This window comes from Cydia strobilella, chromosome 13 (genome assembly GCF_947568885.1).
Source record: "Cydia strobilella chromosome 13, ilCydStro3.1, whole genome shotgun sequence".
Classification (NCBI taxonomy): Eukaryota; Metazoa; Arthropoda; class Insecta; order Lepidoptera; family Tortricidae; genus Cydia; species Cydia strobilella.
Window position 1 is genome coordinate 6329499 of NC_086053.1, and position 18262 is coordinate 6347760.

At 38.0% G+C, this 18262-nt stretch overlaps 1 protein-coding gene across 2 annotated transcripts in view; it reads right to left on the bottom strand.

Annotated features, from left to right (window-relative positions):
- Positions 1-18262, bottom strand: part of LOC134746656 (polypeptide N-acetylgalactosaminyltransferase 5) — a 38470-nt gene that overhangs the window by 2297 nt on the left and 17911 nt on the right. The window contains exons 4-11 of one of the 2 annotated variants that reach the window (XM_063681159.1): positions 15902-16068; positions 15223-15387; positions 13257-13410; positions 11079-11256; positions 3951-4131; positions 2103-2242; positions 1521-1619; positions 413-547 (exon numbers count right to left, since the gene is read on the bottom strand). In XM_063681159.1, the coding sequence (XP_063537229.1) occupies positions 413-547; positions 1521-1619; positions 2103-2242; positions 3951-4131; positions 11079-11256; positions 13257-13410; positions 15223-15387; positions 15902-16068 (1219 nt within the window). Of the gene's footprint in view, positions 1-412; positions 548-1520; positions 1620-2102; positions 2243-3950; positions 4132-8855; positions 9037-11078; positions 11257-13256; positions 13411-15222; positions 15388-15901; positions 16069-18262 lie in introns of both variants that reach the window. The other variant, XM_063681157.1, reaches the window with a different exon arrangement.

The following is an 18262-nucleotide window of genomic DNA, read 5'->3' on the forward strand; positions in this document are numbered from 1 at the left end:
TTACTTATACTGGTTTTTTAGCCCTTTTCTCGCCTGTAATAAGTAAGTGATTTTAAAATTATATAAAATAACGCCATCTGGTGTTGAGTAGTTGTATTAGGTGAACGTTGAGCGAGCTTTTGTGAGATGAATGAGATAATGAAAGAGTCGTATGTCATATAGCTTTGACATTATAATTTAAACCGTCACTCATGTAGCCTACAGTTGATATTCGTTCGAGAAATGTCCACCGGTAATAACTTTTTGGTGTGGAAAGTTGCTACGAATCAGAGCAATTTTGTAAGTGTGTGACGTATTTTAACGTGGCTATGAATGTGTGAGTTTAGCGACACTGGTTTTCATACTAAATAGGAGTCATTTCACATCCACTAGTTTATTAATTCGTGATTAACACAATTGCAAATAAAAATACCTTGGAGTCGTAGGTCCACTCCTGGTTGCCGCGCATGCCGTGGCAGCGGATCAGTTTGATGGGCCCGTGCGGGTGCGCCGCGTCGAGGCAGTTGTCGTCGGACATCACCTGCTTACGCTTCGTGTACGCGAACACCTGGAACACCATGATTCCATTTTAAGTCCACCGAAAACAGGAAGATTAAAAGAATGTGTCAGGGCACATTAGACAGACTGTGGAATTTACCGGGGATTTTCGGCTGGAAGCTGGGAGAGATCGATTTTTAGCGATAAGGCCGCATACTTTCTGGTATGTTAATTAAAATTTAAATGGAAGTCGAACATTGTCCCGTAGTAACAGCTGTCACAGGGACTATAAGTAAAAAAAAACCGGCCAAGTGCGAGTCGGACTCGCGCACGAAGGGTTCCGTACCATTATACGAAAAAAAAAAACAGCAAAAAAATCACGTTTGTTGTATGGGAGCCCCATTTAAATATTTATATTATTCTGTTTTTAGTATTTGTTGTTATAGCGGCAACAGAAATAGATCATCTGTGAAAATTTCAACTGTCTAGCTATCACGGTTCATGAGATACAGCCTGGTGACAGACGGACAGCGGAGTCTTAGTAATAGGGTCCCGTTTTTACCCTTTGGGTACGGAACCCTAAAAAGTAAGTTCAATGTGGGGAAGAAGGGTCTATAATGGAAGACCATCTACAAGCTTACAGCAGAAGGAGTGAAGCTCTTCTTTTCTGAGTGTGTACGAGTACAAATGTACGAGAATTCTTGCCCTGTGACTGTGCCGGTATTTCCTGCAATGAATTGTATAGCCGGTCTTCTTCACATTGACCTTAATTTAGAATTTTGCAACACTACTTATTATCAGCTATAGTCGCAAACTTAACGTTGCAAACCCCAAATGCATAAAACATTTGAAGGAGTAAAGAGGTTTGCAACTTTAGTAAAAGTCCAACAGAAGTCGCAAATCGTTTAACTCCTACAAACGGATCAAAGAGGATTGCGACTCTCGCCAATGTTACGAGAGTAAAGTACAAATGTCATTTTCCATCAGAGAATGCACATGAAGCATAAGAACCCTTCTCTGAAGGAAAACCACAAATGGTTTACCTGATTGCCCCCCATTCCGTGGCAGTAGCCCATGCCGAGAGGCTGCCCCGCCTTCCCTCCGAGCGTGTCCAGACAGTTGGACGTCTCCGCATTGCGTATCTGAAAACAATGGTAACCATAACACTATTGTACTTTTATCAATGACTTAATTATTCATTCATCTTCATTCATTCACTTTTGTTTATGTGAGAATAAACAATCAAACACAAGTCGTGCGAAATTATTAATTGTTACTGATTTCGAATATCGGACAGCGTATTTAGGCAATGAGAATGAAATTAATTCAGTATTAGACAAATTCAAACGGGCTGGATTTTAAATAATTATTCAATAAAAAATCTCTGTTAAAATTGCTTTTCAGTGCTAGTCGGTTAGTGTGAACTTGTCCCGTATTTGGAATATACATAATAGAAAACTAACATAATTTGAGCCTGAAGTCAATTTATGTAACTTCTTTTATATATTTTTCAGTTTGAATCTTCTCGGTCACTACACCACAAGAAACAAAATACAGCTATTCAAAAAATAAATCTATCTCACCATACATAATTGATAGGTTATTAAGTTAGTATTATGACAAACCTCTCCAAGGTAGTAATAGTCGAGTGGCATCTGGCTCTCCGGGTAGATGTTCTCGAGGTACCAGCGGAAGCTCTTGCACTTCAGTTTCTCTCGTAGCGCTTTTCGTTCGCTCACGTCGCCAACGGGCACGTTGAGCGCTCCTGGACCGTACATAAAGTCGTCGTAAACGTGGGGAATACTTGGTAGGGGAATTGGGTACTCTCTGTAGATGGACCTGCTAGCTTTTTTCACAAGGACAGTTAAAAAAATCTAACAATACCCGTCGAAGTGTGGGCTTCTTTGACAGAAAACAGTAGGTACATGGTACATATGAGGGGTTTGTATAGAAATCAAATTCGTCAGTCAACACACTATTTCTAAAAGCAGTTAGTGAACTTTGCGTAATTTTATAAAGCATGTAGCTCACAATAAGCTTAATTAACACACAAAAAGCAAACATGGATGAAGATGTTAAATTGGTTAATTGTGTTAATGATTTCAATACATGATCCCAAGCAAAATAATTAAATGACATATGTGATTACTGATCGGCAAGTTATTGAGAATAATGAGCAATACCAATTATTATTAATTTAAATAAATATATTATAAAATTAATTACCAAAAATATGTATAACGTTTTGTATAAAAATACATTTTATTGTCTAAATGTCTCCCTTTTTCGTTACAATATAAATTCGAAACAAATGTATAACGAAAAACAGATCAATAAGACAACATAAAAGCAAATATTTCATCAGAACTTACGATTGAAATTTCCTCGTCGATTCAAATAATTGGTGGCAACATCGGCAATGAACTCAAATCAATGTGACCGCTAAAGTTATCATGCAAACATAAAACAAAATGGCGTGCATTCTGCCTTTACCTGTTGGGAATTCATATTTTATTGTAGTATCTCTTAGAAACAACTTGTTGATTGGTCGTGATTGCGGTGGTCGGTGGTTACGTGCGTTAAGTAGAAATAGCACTTCGACTTGGTTAACATCCCTGTTACCGGTGTTTATGTATCATCATTTACATATCAGCCTGGGGTGCTGAGACTGCTGAGAGATTACCGTATCATTAAGTCAAATATTGTAGTGTCTGAACGAAGTTTGTTGTTCTTACAACGAACAGAGCGAGGAAGTAGTGCCAAACCTGGGTTGATATTCAGTCATCGAACCACACCTCGGCCAGTCGCTCGTTCTCGTTACGTTGACCACGTGATGACTAGGGCTTGATCTAGTGCTAACCAAGGTTGTTGAAGTAGAAATAAGCCACACCCCGTACAGGCGGATATTGATCACACGGTGTCCTTAGCGAGCAAATTTGGAGAGTGCCAACCTGGGTTGTTGTTGTAGTAGAAATGCTTCCAGTCGTCGAGTTACTCGGTCAGGCGCGCGTTGTTGACCACACGGTGCCAACAGCGAGCCAGTCAGTAGTGGCAATGCCAACCTGTGTTGATGTTGTAGTAGAAATGCTTCGTCATCGAGCCACACCTCAGCCAAGCGCTGGTTACATTGACCACGCGATGACTAAGGCTTGGTCTACTGCCATCCTGGGTTTGATGTTGTAGTAGAAATGAGCCACACCTCGGCCAGGCGTAGTAGTTGACCATACGGTGACGGGAGAGAGAAGGGTCGAGTGCCAACCTGGGTTGATGTAGTAGAAATACTTCCAGTCGTCGAGTCACACCTCGGCCAGCCGCGCGTTGTTGTGGTTGACCATTCGCCCTGTGCCTCCCGGGAACGAGTAGGGCATGGTCTTGCGGAACACGTGCCCCACGTGCAAGCACGGCGCGATCTCCAGCGTGCCCCCGCACATCCACACCTGGCGGTGTGGAAGTAGGAGTTGTCTAGTGCCAACCTGGGTTGATGTTGTAGTAGAAATGCTTCCAGTCGTCGAGCCACACCTCGGCCAGCCTCGCGTTGTTGTGGTTGACCACTCGCCCTGTGCCGCCCGGGAACGAGTAGGGCGTGGTCTTGCGGAACACGTGCCCCACGTGCGAGCACGGTGCGATCTCCAGCGTGCCCCCGCACATCCACACCTAGCCGTGTTAGTGACAATGCTCAACGAACTAAGTACATACAACACTGCTTTTATGCAACAAGGCACATGTCGCAAAGGCCCTTATGACCAATGTCAAGTTGGCCCTGACAGCGACTTTGATAAAAAAAAAACTAGTAATATTTTAGAAGATAGAATTTTACAGTAGTAATTTATCGATTGTCTTATCTCCACTGCTAACACTATTTTGTTGCTAGATATTACGTAAAAAATTTAGAAGCACTTTTCTTAGTGAAAAATCTAATTACATATTTGAATAGAGTATTATATTACACACTTATAATATACTAATAATGTAAATATAACCCATACCCGTTTCATTGATAGAATTTTGAATCGATTCGTTAAGCGTAGCAAATAAAGTTAAATTACTATAAAATCAATTTTGTTTCGTTATACTTATATTATAACCACAACATATAATTTGAATACACGTGCTTACTTGATAGCTACGTATAATACGACATATTAAATTAATTTATTTTTCAATTTAGAAAGACTAACAGTGTTATTGTATAAATACAATATACGTATTTCATTGAACATTGTTTACCCAAATGGCATGTTAACTCTTTTGTAAGTAAAGTCAAACGTCTAGACGATATTGACGTATCATGTTACTAAAATTTGCACTTGTTCAAACAAATTTTCATTAAATTATTTACTAGTTATTATAATACGTCATTAATATTTTATTCTATGAATGAAATTTTCTTAGTTATAATGGTACGTCAATATCGAAACAGTTGTATAAACTTATTAAGTAGTATTAAAATAACATCTTATTGTCGTTATTATTGAAATGGACAAACATTCAAGCTTCATTGTCTATGCATATTATTAAATACCACGGTTAGTAAAAACATTAACGATATACAATAATTAATCATAGTTAAATACGATAAAATTACTCAAAATATCTCATATCAGATGTCTGTTAAGCCATGTTATGACATAATTGCGATACGATAATAGATATAATTCTATTAAGCCATGATTAACTAAGAACTGTCATACTTTAACACAACTAATACTGCGAGCTGTAAAAGTGTACTTGTTTTTGTTTTTGGAGCCGTGACATTCAAAGGGTTAAAAACGAGTACACACAGCTGCAAAAACAAGTACACTTTTGCAGCTGTGTGTACTTGTTTTTAACCCTTTGAATGTCATACAACGTGTCCTTACTCTCTGGACATTGACAGAGATCCCGAGTAGAGTTCCTCCTCAGGAATGTTCTAATATGGTAAATTATTAGATTAGATGAACATAAAAAAAATATATTTTAAAAGTTTAATTAATTCAAATAAATCATCAAATAGGAGCAACTGTATCAGTAGTTCACAATGACGATAAGATAAAAGTGGCACTAGTGACATGACATACTCTTTAATTACCGTGTATCTACATACAGGCTGTTCCGAAGTATTAAATCGTAAATCAGTAATTTCTCCGTGAATACCGTGGCGTTTAGAAATAAACTTTGTACATAGGTTAGAAATACCCTAATCGACACGTTCTATTCATCAATGTCAGGCGTGGCTCACTCCGCGATTTCGTCGTGTCGCTACAAGTACATGCGGCCCTCACTAATTTTGGTGTCTAGCCATAGTAATTTCCGCGCACCGCTACGGAACGGACGCCTGCTCGCGCTTGCGCCACCTAGCGGTCATATCTGTCGTAATAGACGCGTTTTGTTAGACAGTGAACCTTCTGTACCTAGTACTATTATTTATTCCGTGTTAATGTCCAGAGGGTAGAGACACGTTGTATATAACGCGCGATAGTAAGCCTTATTAGAATGTACGTAGGTTATAATATTATACTGTAACCGTGAGTCTTTGGCGGTCAAAGTTTTAATAATAACAATTTATATGCTGCAAAATTAGTATTTCTTGAAGTAATACAATTCTTAGTCAAAAGAATTGGTGTGGTAACTGACACAATAATTCTGAAAACCCCGAAGTTTACTCATTGCTTCTGCATTTAGAAGAAGCAGACGTATAAAAGCAAATAATAGTAAAAATAAAAACACAAAGATTAAAAAAGAGTAGTTAGAAAAATCTAAAGTAACATCAGAGACTTGTAATACTGTCAATCTCTTAATAAAAATACGTTCCTCCGAAATGCCCAATACATTTTGATATACAGGTTGCCGCGTACCACTCCAGCAGGGCGACCGCGGGGTGAGGTTCGAGCGGGGGGCAGCCAAGTGACCGGGGACTTGCCCACTAGCCACTAATTTGGCTCCGTCGCATTTGTGAATATTTTTTTATAAAAAACTCAAAGCATAATTATTGGAGTTCATATTTAGCATCCATAAGTCAGGATAGACCCTCTCAACACAGGTCGATTCACAAGAGCTGGCATAAATGGAATAAATGAGTGAATGAAAATATTATATCATTAACCAATTAAATAGTGGCTATAACGATACAGGTGTCACTCATACAATGAAAGTTTCGTTCATTCCATTTGTGCCAGCTTATGTGAAACGTGAATCAACCTGTAACTCTGATATCCTATTACAATACCGTCTACTAAGTTTACTGAGAATGCAATAAAGCAACAATGACTAAAAGCAACAACAAGAAACGTAATTTTATACAGGGATTACATTTTTATTATTACTCATCAATAGTCTAAAGTAGTAAAAAAAAAAAACGAAACACAAACATACAAATGAAGTAGGAAACAAACAAAAATGAACATGCGAAATGGATGGAATGCAGCCGCAATGGCGATCAACGTTAATATGAAGCCGTTAAGATTGCTCAAACTGTTACATTCATTAATGTCAACCAATGATTCATTTATTGTATTAGATGTGTAGTCTAAGACAATTCGTGCTTCGAGTTTGGCAGCTGAGGGCCTAGCCAAGATGCCAATCGTTTACGCCGTAGCGAACGAAACGGTAATCTCTCTCTTCTGCACTCTTACATATTAGTGCGACAGAGAGACATCAGTGTATATTTGCCCCCTGATGTAGATACGCTTCCCGACTCCGTGCTATACGGTATATCTGGTAAAAGTTGGTTTTTGATTCGATTACCACAAAACATTATACGCCGTACAGTGCCATTTTCAGATGTCAAACTCAAATTTACGATTTTATTCGTAGACTTTACACATATTATACAATAAATACATCTTTAAGTTCGTCTAAGGCATTGTTAGTCCCCAAGCCACAACAAAACTTTAGTTGTACGTCTACTGCTATCATTTTGCAGGGGTTATTGCTATGATAACGGTCATTTGGGTAATTAGTTTTGTTATTGCAACATTAATTGAAGTTAATTCTCATTATGTTATCAGGAGACAGACAAAAACCGCTAGATGGATTGGTCGTAGAGGTACCATATTAAACAAGACTTGTACATGTATCTCTATATAGTTTATTGCAGATATAATAAAAAAAAACACTTCACATGCTCGTAAAGTTAGCGTTTTAGTCGCGAGTAAGCGGCGGGTTACTTTATGCTTTTGTTGTATAATCTACTATTCTCGCACTAGTGTACTGTCTCATAAAGGAGCAAATGATCAATTATGCTAGTCTAATTAATAGTAAAACCTGTCATATAAATTACAGTTTTACTAAACTGCATTCTAATAATGTCATACATATACTTGAAAAAGCTATCGAGTTTACCATTTAAAAACCATTATTTCGGGGTCCCATTGTTTGAAATAATTTTATTATTGAAAGTCATAATGTAATGATTGTCATATTCTCATTAGTCATAATAAGGTATTTGGGAATACGATTTTGCTATTATGGAATTAATATGAAACACTAGCATGTGACGTCACAATCAAATTACCTACTCTTTATAGTTTTATACGGGTTTTAAAATATATATTGTGTCTAAAAATAACTGCTGTCTTCGTTTCTCTATTAATCTTATGGTGCTTTATTTCGTGCATGGTGTAAAATAATTTATTTTAAATACAGTCAAATACCCTATTCTGAAACCATTAACGTTCCAGAATTTTCGTAAGGTTATCCTATAGATAGGTTAGGTTCGGTTTGTTTTATAGCAATCCTGAAAAGTTACGCGTTTCTGAGAACAACCAAATTATGACTAACGAAAATGTGGACAAACAATACATTATGACTTAAAACTTTATGGGAAACAATAGAGACGCCATTATTTCGCATTGACTTTAGCAATTTATTATGTCGAATGGTCGGAAACGGGTAGTAATTTTCCAACGAAAGTATAACATGGTCACATACAGTTCTAAGTACCCATTAGGTAAAATGTATGGAATTAAGTTACATAAACGTTTGTCGCTTAACGACGTTTGACGTGAAAGTGACATAAATTGTTCCCGCCAACTGGTTTAATTATACATTATTATTTTCCGTTTAAAGTAGTGTAAAGAAATCCTAAAAGTTTAACTTGTTTCAAAGGTTTAAAACACATTAACGAGCTAATATAAACTGGCTAATACAAATATTTCCGTATTTTTTTTATAATGACGATGACCATTTTAGATTTCATACTCTTACAACGTCGTCATCTAGCGATTATTTCCTGTACAATTAGGTTAGGATAGGTTAGTTATTACACCAAAGGAATATATTATCAGCTGATCGTAAATTCTTTATCTTCTTCAAATGCAGTTAAGATGTTTGCGAGCCGACGATATATTCCTTTGTATGATTAGCAAAACCCAGCAAAAATGTTAGCAGCGACTCCGAACCTGGGTTCATGGCGTAATAGAATTCGCCCCACTCGTCCATCCAGACTTCGGCGACGCGCGCCGCATTGTGCAGCACCACGTTCTGCACGCCGCCGGGGAAGGAGTAGGGGCTCTTGTCGCGGAACACGTGCCCCACGTGCGAGCACGGCTCGATCTCCAGCCGCCCGCCGCATTGCCACACCTTTCATTATAACGAGGGTTTAAGAGCCGTCGTACGAGGCTGCTTTTTAAGGCGATATACCCTACTTTTAGAGGATTTTAACGCGAGAAACACTCCTGTCGCGGAACAAGTACCCTGCGTACGAGCACGGCTCGATCTTCAGCCGCATTGTCACACTTTTCATTACAATTTATAGCTAGTAACTGTTCTTATTTTGATGTCTTTTTTAATCTTTATTTGAACCATAGACACCGGATGTCTAGGTGAAAAATATTGTGTTTGGTTACTGTCTGATTCACATATTTTCGGTTTTCTACCTTCTGACGTCAAAATATGTTAAGAATCGAGTTTCAAAACTAAGACGACTTACACGACTTGTACGATTCCAATAAAATTCGAATAAATCCAAGAAACATTTTTTTTTTTTAATTTAATCACACGGAAAATTTTAAACAGGTTAGGTTACTTTTACTAAAAATGCACTAAATCTATCTTTATTCCAAATTTTTATCACTCGATAAACAGTACTTTGTTATTATTAGCTTTAATCATTATGAATCAAAGAGTAAAAATAACTTTAAATTCCCACAAATAACGTATGGGTCATTCTAAGTTAAGAGGTATTGACATACCCATACTTTTCTTAAACAATTTAAATAAGGTATGGTAAATGGTAATTTTCCTTAAAAGATTGCATTGCCTTTATAGACAGTGAATTTCAATCCATCAATTAACAGTGTTGTCTCAATTAGCCTCATGCATGAAATTTATATTTGAATGACATATTTTTTATTCGGGTGTTTGTTACCGTTAAATCATGTTACAAATGCATTTCCGTTATGAAATTATCATTTAATTGCTTAAAATATTAAATAAAAAGTACAAAAATTTGCCCGCGAAAAGCTAGTGAGCGAAACGTCACGTGACGTCACGCGTTCGACAGATTAGTTCACATAAGTGTCATTAGTAGCAAACGTCAGTTGGACCGTCTAACGTGTGACGTCAAAACGCTGTCGAATTCGCGCCAAAAAAATTTAACGTTACATCCGCTCAAAAGTTTTCAACATTTTAAATATTTTTTAATAAAATAATGTGAAGGCTTACAACTTTTTTTCCGGTGTTCGAACGATATAAATTATGATTACAAAAATCATGCATGGGAGCTAATTGCACCTCAAACATGCAAAATGTCTCTGCCCAGGCCTGTCCCTTTCCAGGTTTTACGATAAATCAGGAATTTTATCCAGATGTATTTTCCTGGTATCCGTTAAATTTGGTACTGGTTGTACTACCAGGGTAAATTCAAGTTTAACCGGTTAACTCCGGGTTAGTGGAATGGTGCAAGTGGCGCTTAAAGAATGAGCCGTATTTAGTATTTTTATCTACTTACATATTTTTCCAAGATAAGACGTGTCACCTTGAATATTGCAGTACATAATTGCGTTCGTATTAGCGTGAAAGATGTAATTTTAATTTGCGTTATTTAAGAATAGCTGAAGAGATTATACGCCTAACATTGCTAAGGTAAATTCAACTGTACGCCTTAAAAAAAAAAAAAAATTCATAACTCGAATCGATTAATTTTACGATTAGTTGTAAAGCTTTTTAGACAACCGAACGACACGTATAGGCCGCGTAGTAAGTACACTACTGTATAGGCAAAGACATAAAAACTAAAACCTTGAATACGTATTATTGACTAATAAAGATTTTGTAAACGCGTTTACAAACTTTACCAAAAAGACGTCGCATCGCAATCGCAAATTTTATACTAGATATCCCCTATCCCCCGTCCTATTCCTAGGTCCCGTGAGGAAGTAAGTACGGCCACGGAACTTGAACAACTTTGTTCATTGTCCAGTGTCAATTTTTTGTGATCGGTGGCCGTACTTTACGCGATTATGACACTAATACGGTTCCGTACCTCGCTTCGGTGTGTGAGTGAGACAGCGCTATGCACGTATATAGCGTTGTCCCGCTCGAATACGGGAGCGCCGTACGAATCCGCATCCAATGCGAGGCCCCCTGTCGCTGCCCAAAGTTAAACATATCCAATACGATACCCGGAAGCTCATCTCCAAGTTCTCTCCGCCCCAGATGTCCATGCCTTGGTCGTAGGAGCCGATCTTGTAGAAGTAGTCCCGGTCGATGGCGAACAGCCCGCCGGCCATGGTGGGGGTGCGGAGGGGGGCCGTGCGGTCGCCGCCGCGGCGCTGCATCTCGCGCTCGGGGACGCGGTACCTTGGGAAAGAAATACCATGTCAGGCAAAAGATGTTCACTGCAAATACGTTACGTACAAAGAGCTGTTAAGAGTATTAGAGGGGTAGTCTTAAGAAAAAAATCTGGTTTCGAATTTGACAGCAATTGTTAGACTTTTACCACGTTTACCATTACCACGAAACATATGGTGCCGTATAGCGCGATCTAGTTTTGCTGATTAATTCGGGGCACGATTTTTTTCACATGTTATAGAAGCAATAACTTATTGATAATAATGTAATTGTAACGTTAAATTGCCTTATTTAAACTTGAAATGTCCGATTTGTCCACTAACTTTTTGCGCAAAATTATTCTTGCCTTTCAGTCTCATTGAGCTTTATTATAGCATGGTTATTTATTTACATAATTACTTTACAATGGCAAAACATCGTAACTAACCTCGATACGAAATTCATCGTCTTACGCAATTTGCTTTGGCAAATCTTATCGAAGGAAGTGCGTTAATGTAGGCTCGTTTCAAAGTATAAACCAACTTACTGACTAAAAGTAGACTTTATGTAGTTGCAATACGGATTAGGAATAGTTATTTAATTAAGTGCGCCGGGTTAGCACAAGCCGTTTTCCTAATCACTTGTACGGTTGTAATTGATTGCTAGGTAGGTATAGTGTATATTGTGGGTGTTGTGCTAGCCTCATATGGGGAACAATAGAACGTAGGGCTGGCAAGACAATGGCTTTGGATGGATGGATGATTCCGTAGGTCAGTTAAGAGTAAAAGGGAAGCCAAGCGGTCAGGGTATATTGAGATACTCAATACAATAGCCGGTACAAGGTGAGGCATTGATCAATGACGTTATCTTTGTACCGACTAGCAAATAAAGAAGATACTGATATCAATATGTAGAGATTTAGTTTTTTATTATTAGCCATAAATTCAGAGGGCTAAACCTAATTGATTCCTGTCAGAATTTGAGGATGTTAGTTTAGAAGTGCGACTTGAATTCGTCAATTTGTATTTCGTATAACGTGACTCAATATTCATTTAAAGAAGGCGTCATGTTTATCTAATCCGTATTTATTTTTTTAAATAATTATTTGGTAAGATTAACGATGAATAAAGAGGATAAATAAGAATGAATCAGCATTACACAGACGAAGGTACGTTTTTTTATTGTTATTTTCAGGAAATCCGTGCGTTCTGTTTATTTAACATCACAAGTTGATCGAACATTTCTAACCATGCCTTTATGCTTCCGTAAGTCAATTCAAACAACGTTTGATTCAATGCATATTTTGTTAGAATCAACTCAACTGTACCAGAATAGCGTACAAAAGATCTACTTTTGTGTATATTGACTTCCAACCCTTATGACTATAAATATTATACCTATATAAGGCTCTGATAGTAAAAATAACGTCAATAAAAGTATGAAACCACATCCACAACTAAGTCAAAGAAAACATCTTGTATAAATACAGGCTTAATTAAATTTCTGCAAAAGAGCAAAGATACCGGCTCCTACGCTCTTCGTTCATTCATTTTGAAATATCATACCTAGATCGAAGAGTTTGTAACAAATCGGATTCACATGGTAATATGACTGACAGAGTCGACCGACTTTTTTCTATTCTGCATAACTGATTATAATAAAAAAACGTCTACGAAAACTGTAGCAATTTAACTAACTTAGCGGTTTCACTCACGTGTATTTAGTCACTCGCGCGACATGTGCGCGAGTGACTAAATACACGTGAGTGAAACCGCTAAGTTAGTTAAGTTAATATGTCTCACGATAGTTTAAATTCAATAACTATAGCAATGTATTAGTTAGTCAACGTAAATTTTATATCTTAACATATAGAGTTCACTTTTCGTCTGAAGCCTCCCCAGGTCATAACTGACGTTTCAATGTATTTGAATGTAGTGTCCAAGATGACATCATTCATGGCGCGAAGATTCAGGCCAATTGTAATTCGAAAACTAGCAAAGCGGTAAACAAAATTGAACTTTATAACTTACCATCTGAAGTTGAGTTTCCAGTTGAAGCCTCCCCAGGTCATGTCCGAAGCCTGAATGTACTCGAACGTGGTGTCCGAGATGACGTCTATGATGGGACACACCACTGTGCTTCTGTCTTCGACTATTCGGGCCAGTAATGGTTCGAGCCAACCCTCTATAATATAATAGATTCCATGAATAACACGTATATGGGCAAATATTTGTGTGATGAGGTCAAATTTTTTTTTCGTGATCCTTGGTAGTAGAGGTAGGTATCCATCTATACTAATATTTGTTTTATTTTCTATTAAAACAATAAAGTGAGCTAAAAACATAATGACCTAAACTAAAAAACTTACAAATAAAAAATCTGACCTAGGTCTCGGTCGTGTGGTAGGGTGCCCAAAAGGCTGGCCGCATTTCCGCGCTGTATAGCTATGCTGATGCGCTGCGCGAAATAGTGACCAGCCCTCTGGTCACCGGAAGCCTCAATAAGACGCGCCGATATCTCCTTGTGCAGTCGGCGCGCACTTGGCCCCCACGGCCCCAGGGTTTCAACCCCAAACGCCGCAAACAAGTAGCTACTGCCAAGGGCAGCATACTTGCGACGTTTGAGGTTTTCGGCTTATTTAAATATTTGTTTATCATCTTGTTCTAATAACATACTGCTAACAATAATAAAGCCTGTCACGATCTTGATACGTACTTATTCAATATCACGATATTCATTTGTAAGTTATCTATAGTAGTATGCATACTCGACGAGCTTTTTTACTTATTGATTCATCAATAGGCAGATAAGAAAATACTAAAAACGGGAAAATAATCATAAATCATAATCGTAAATATAGAAACTTAATTGGTCTCAAGTATCATCCGAATCCGAGCGCGTTAGTAGTGATAACATTTTTGTAGCTGACTGTATTTGCATCTAAACTAGGAAAATGATCGTGCGGGTTGTTAACTGTGCGATGACAATCTTCAAGTCGAAACAACACATTCGAGCCGATATTAATTCAATCAGATTACTAGAAGTGTGTCAACCGGACACGCAATATTGCACGAAAGACTACAAATATAAATCTGTTCATTAACGAAGTAGATTAGCCACTTTAATCTAAAACGCAAGGCGTTCGTTAGCGTTAATTGGGTCGTGACGAGTTGACCTGTTCTTTGAAGAGTCATAGTGGAACCACGTGGTCGACCTATATACACGTTTCACGGGTTCCCGTTTGAACTTAATAAAATATAATGTTCAACTATTTTGGTTCCGCTAATGAAAAGGAACGTAGGGAATTACCTCGGACCGTTTAATATTAGTTTATTAAGATACCGGATGGCGTATTGCCTCGCCCACCTCAAATATATTAAAATAGTTTATTTTTATACACCGGCAAGAAGGCAATAAATATCAAGGAAAAACGAATACCACCTATACAGCAAAAAACTTCCGTAAATAAAATGCAAAAGACGATTGAAACAGTAGTATTTTAAATATCATATATTATACTCTTTATGAAAGCACTGAGTTTGTATTAGTTATTTTTCATCTAGTATAACCAGACCTAGACTATCTAGGGCAAGAAACGAAGGCGATACAGAATTATATCTATGGAATCCGAGGAATGTGAAGTTATCACACTACTTGCGTTGAGTACGTAAGATCGAACTTTAGTTATCTAAGGACTTCAAGGAAAGCGTTACCGCTCTACTTATGTCATGTCACGTCATGTGCTAGTGTGAGGGGTTTTAAAAGCGGAAATAGATCTAGATAAAATGCACTTGACTGTCGTTATAAGCATAGAAGCAATGCGATTGGGTTTATTTATAGAATTTATTTAAATAATGTTCGTTTGAGCCCTAAGTTTTCTGTCAGATGAGTGAGCAAAGGAAATTAGCCTTGTTACGTATTTTTTCCAAGATAGTTTATACGAGAACGGAAGAAATGAGACAACGGACCCTATTATAGAAATAATGTACAACTTACCCGTGCATTCACAGTGGGCATCGAGGAAGGTGATGACGTCTCCCTTGACGTGTTTAGCGCCCAGCAGACGCGCTCGGATGAGACCGGAGCGTTTCTCTGTCCTGAACAGGTGCGTCGGTACCGGCAGCGTCTTTATGTAGTCTTCTAGCTTTTTGCCGAGGTGTTCTGTGTGAGTAAGCAACATATAGTCAAGAATACAAGTACTTAAACCTTGTTAAGATGCGTTCAGATTTGGCGAAAGTTTATTTACGAAAGATTTGCTAACTGCTTGCGCTCTTTACTAAGTTCTTGCAGAGGTGTTTTGCGTAGGTATGAAAGTCAATAATACAAGGATATTAAAGTTGTTAAGTTGCGTCCAGATCTGGCGAACGCTTCGCGGATGTATTTACAAAAGACTCGCTAACTGCTTGCGCTCATTATCAAGTATAAAACTATGTAAAGCGCACGTGCATGCGCACTTGTGCAGCGCTAGGGGCATATTCGCAAGGAGGCCTACCGTAAATATCGAAAGTCGATATTTCGTCTATTTACCTCTCTTTAGCAAAAATATTCAATGGCGATAGAGAGTCAAATTAGAGGTACGAGCGACCGAAGTGCTGGTCCACAATTATAGTCCGTATCTAGGCCCTCAAAATACGTAACAAAAGTCAGGTATAGGTATATATAAGTAAACACGTACCTTTCTCACTAGCATCATCGACTAGTATGATTTCCTTGAGTAGCGGCCTCGGTGAACGATTAATCGTACTCCATATGGTTCTGATCAGGGTAGTCCACGCTTCGTTGTGGAATACTATGACCACGCTGGTGGTCGGCAGGAGCGCCGGGTAGCTCTTGTCTTTGCATCTGTGGAATTATTAATAGCGTTAGATACACACTAAAGGAGGCAGAGTGAGCAACCTGAAAATCTTGTTAGGTTTCGTGGAGGAGCTCGGGTAGTTAGAGTAGGCCTACCACGATTTTTCACGAAAAAAAGGCACAATAGTTGTCACCTGTGTTGATTCGGTTAGAAGGTCGAACCACACTGTTCTACCTTAGGGATGGCCAGGGGGCGCCATAAGCCTTCAGTAAGAAATCCATATAGGTACTTGGAAAAAATCGACCTATGCCGCCGTGACCCAGGTGGCCGAATGGCTCAGGCACCTGCCGCGATAGCAGACGACGCTGGTTCGATTCCAGCCTTGGGCACTGGAGGTCTTGGTCACTTTTGCTTAGTATATGAATATGACATTTATTTCAGTTTATACTTATTTTATATAGTAGTGTTTCTACTTGAAATAAAACAAATTAATTTATTTTCTAAAAATAAATAAATTTGTTATAATACTTCTAATAGTAATAGTTGTCGACCTGTGGAAAATGCCTAATAGTATAACTAACTAGGGTTAGGAAGGAGAAGATTAGAAGAGGAGCTGGAACAGTAAGGTCGCTACTAAGCAATAGTTACAATATTTGTCTTGGACGATTTACACGACCGCCGCGTTTATTATGTTCTTAATCGTTCAATATTTTTTACAGCTTGAAGATCGGTTAGTGTTACTTATTTGTTAGTATGTAGCAATTTTTCGAGGGCTTTAAAACTTGTTAACATTTCATTAATTCATTAGGTAATTAAATGTCATGTATGTTACAATGTATAAACTACAAAATATCGAAATAATCGTCATTCTACGTGTGGGTAGCTAATGGCAGTTTTATCGCTCGCAAATCGATTAATTTTTATATTCTTTGATTGTCGTAAAATTGGAAGTGGCCATTAAATTCTTTTTCTCTTTCATTCAACCTTGCGTAGTAATAGTAAGCGTGCTATTTCACGCATGTACAGCGGGAGCTAAAGTTCATTTTACTCCCACGGAAGTTATAGCTTTTTTTATTATGTCACTAACTCATACGAACCAAGTAGGTTCTATGAAAAAATGACAAATGGCGGGCGAAAGGGCGAATCTCTGAAATTTCACCGTATTTCAAAATTATTTCGCTTAAAACTTAGTTTTTTCTTTGCATGTGTGATGCAAAACATTGTGTGTCACTCCGGGGGTAAATATATAGACCTCGTTAGCAAAATTTTACCTACCCCCAACGTTGCACAATGTACAGCGCCCGAGGTACTCAAAAATATCTGAACACGGACTCTAACGCCTTGACAATTGCCTTGGCCGTTCCGGTATATCTGATGGCGACTGTACTATGTTGTTCAAACCAAATATGTTTCCATGAAACTCTTAGACATATAAAAGAAGGTAATACTTTCATGAAACGTTGTCTAAAGCCTTCTTATTACAAAAATGGCATTTTTACCGCTCCCATATCCATTATTTACATTTATTTGCGTGCTGTAACATTTCAAACGGCCTCTTATAACCGACGACCTGATTAAAAATAACCATTATTTGAACGACAAAAGTTTGTCAACAGAGTAATTTTTCATTAAGAGGAATGGGGATGGCCGCTTCTCCATACAAACGTAGTCCTCATTTTCCTCTCTGGATATTAACATTTTCAATAAAATGTCAACTTTAAGGGTAAATTTTTTGAGTTCATATCTTATTGCAAAATGGATGTGGGTTGACACATTATTGCCTTTCAGCAGCATTCAGCTATGCCCCTACGTTAGACTTTTTTTGATTTTTTGATTATTGTAAAAATTAGGAGCGAAAAATAGTTTCATACAAATTTTTAAATACTATTTTAAATAAAACAAACGTAGGGGCATGGCTGTGGTCGATATGTACAACCAATTGTGTCAAAATATTTTCAATGATGTTAATATCCAGGTAAGAAAATGAGGACTACGTTTGTTTGAGAAGGCGATTGCGCGCGGGTCCTCCACTTTCGTCTTAAGCTAACGTCCGTGCGATACCGGGCTAAAGTTGCCTTACAAGTTTAATGAATTTAAGAACTCGTTAACACTTCATTGTCTGAAGCTACCGGGTTTTCAGTACGCGGAAGCTCAGTCTCCCTTTCATCGCTATGCTATTTCTGACTTTGAGCGCACCAATAATGTCGCTGTGGATAATTATGAGTTAACTTAACCCATATA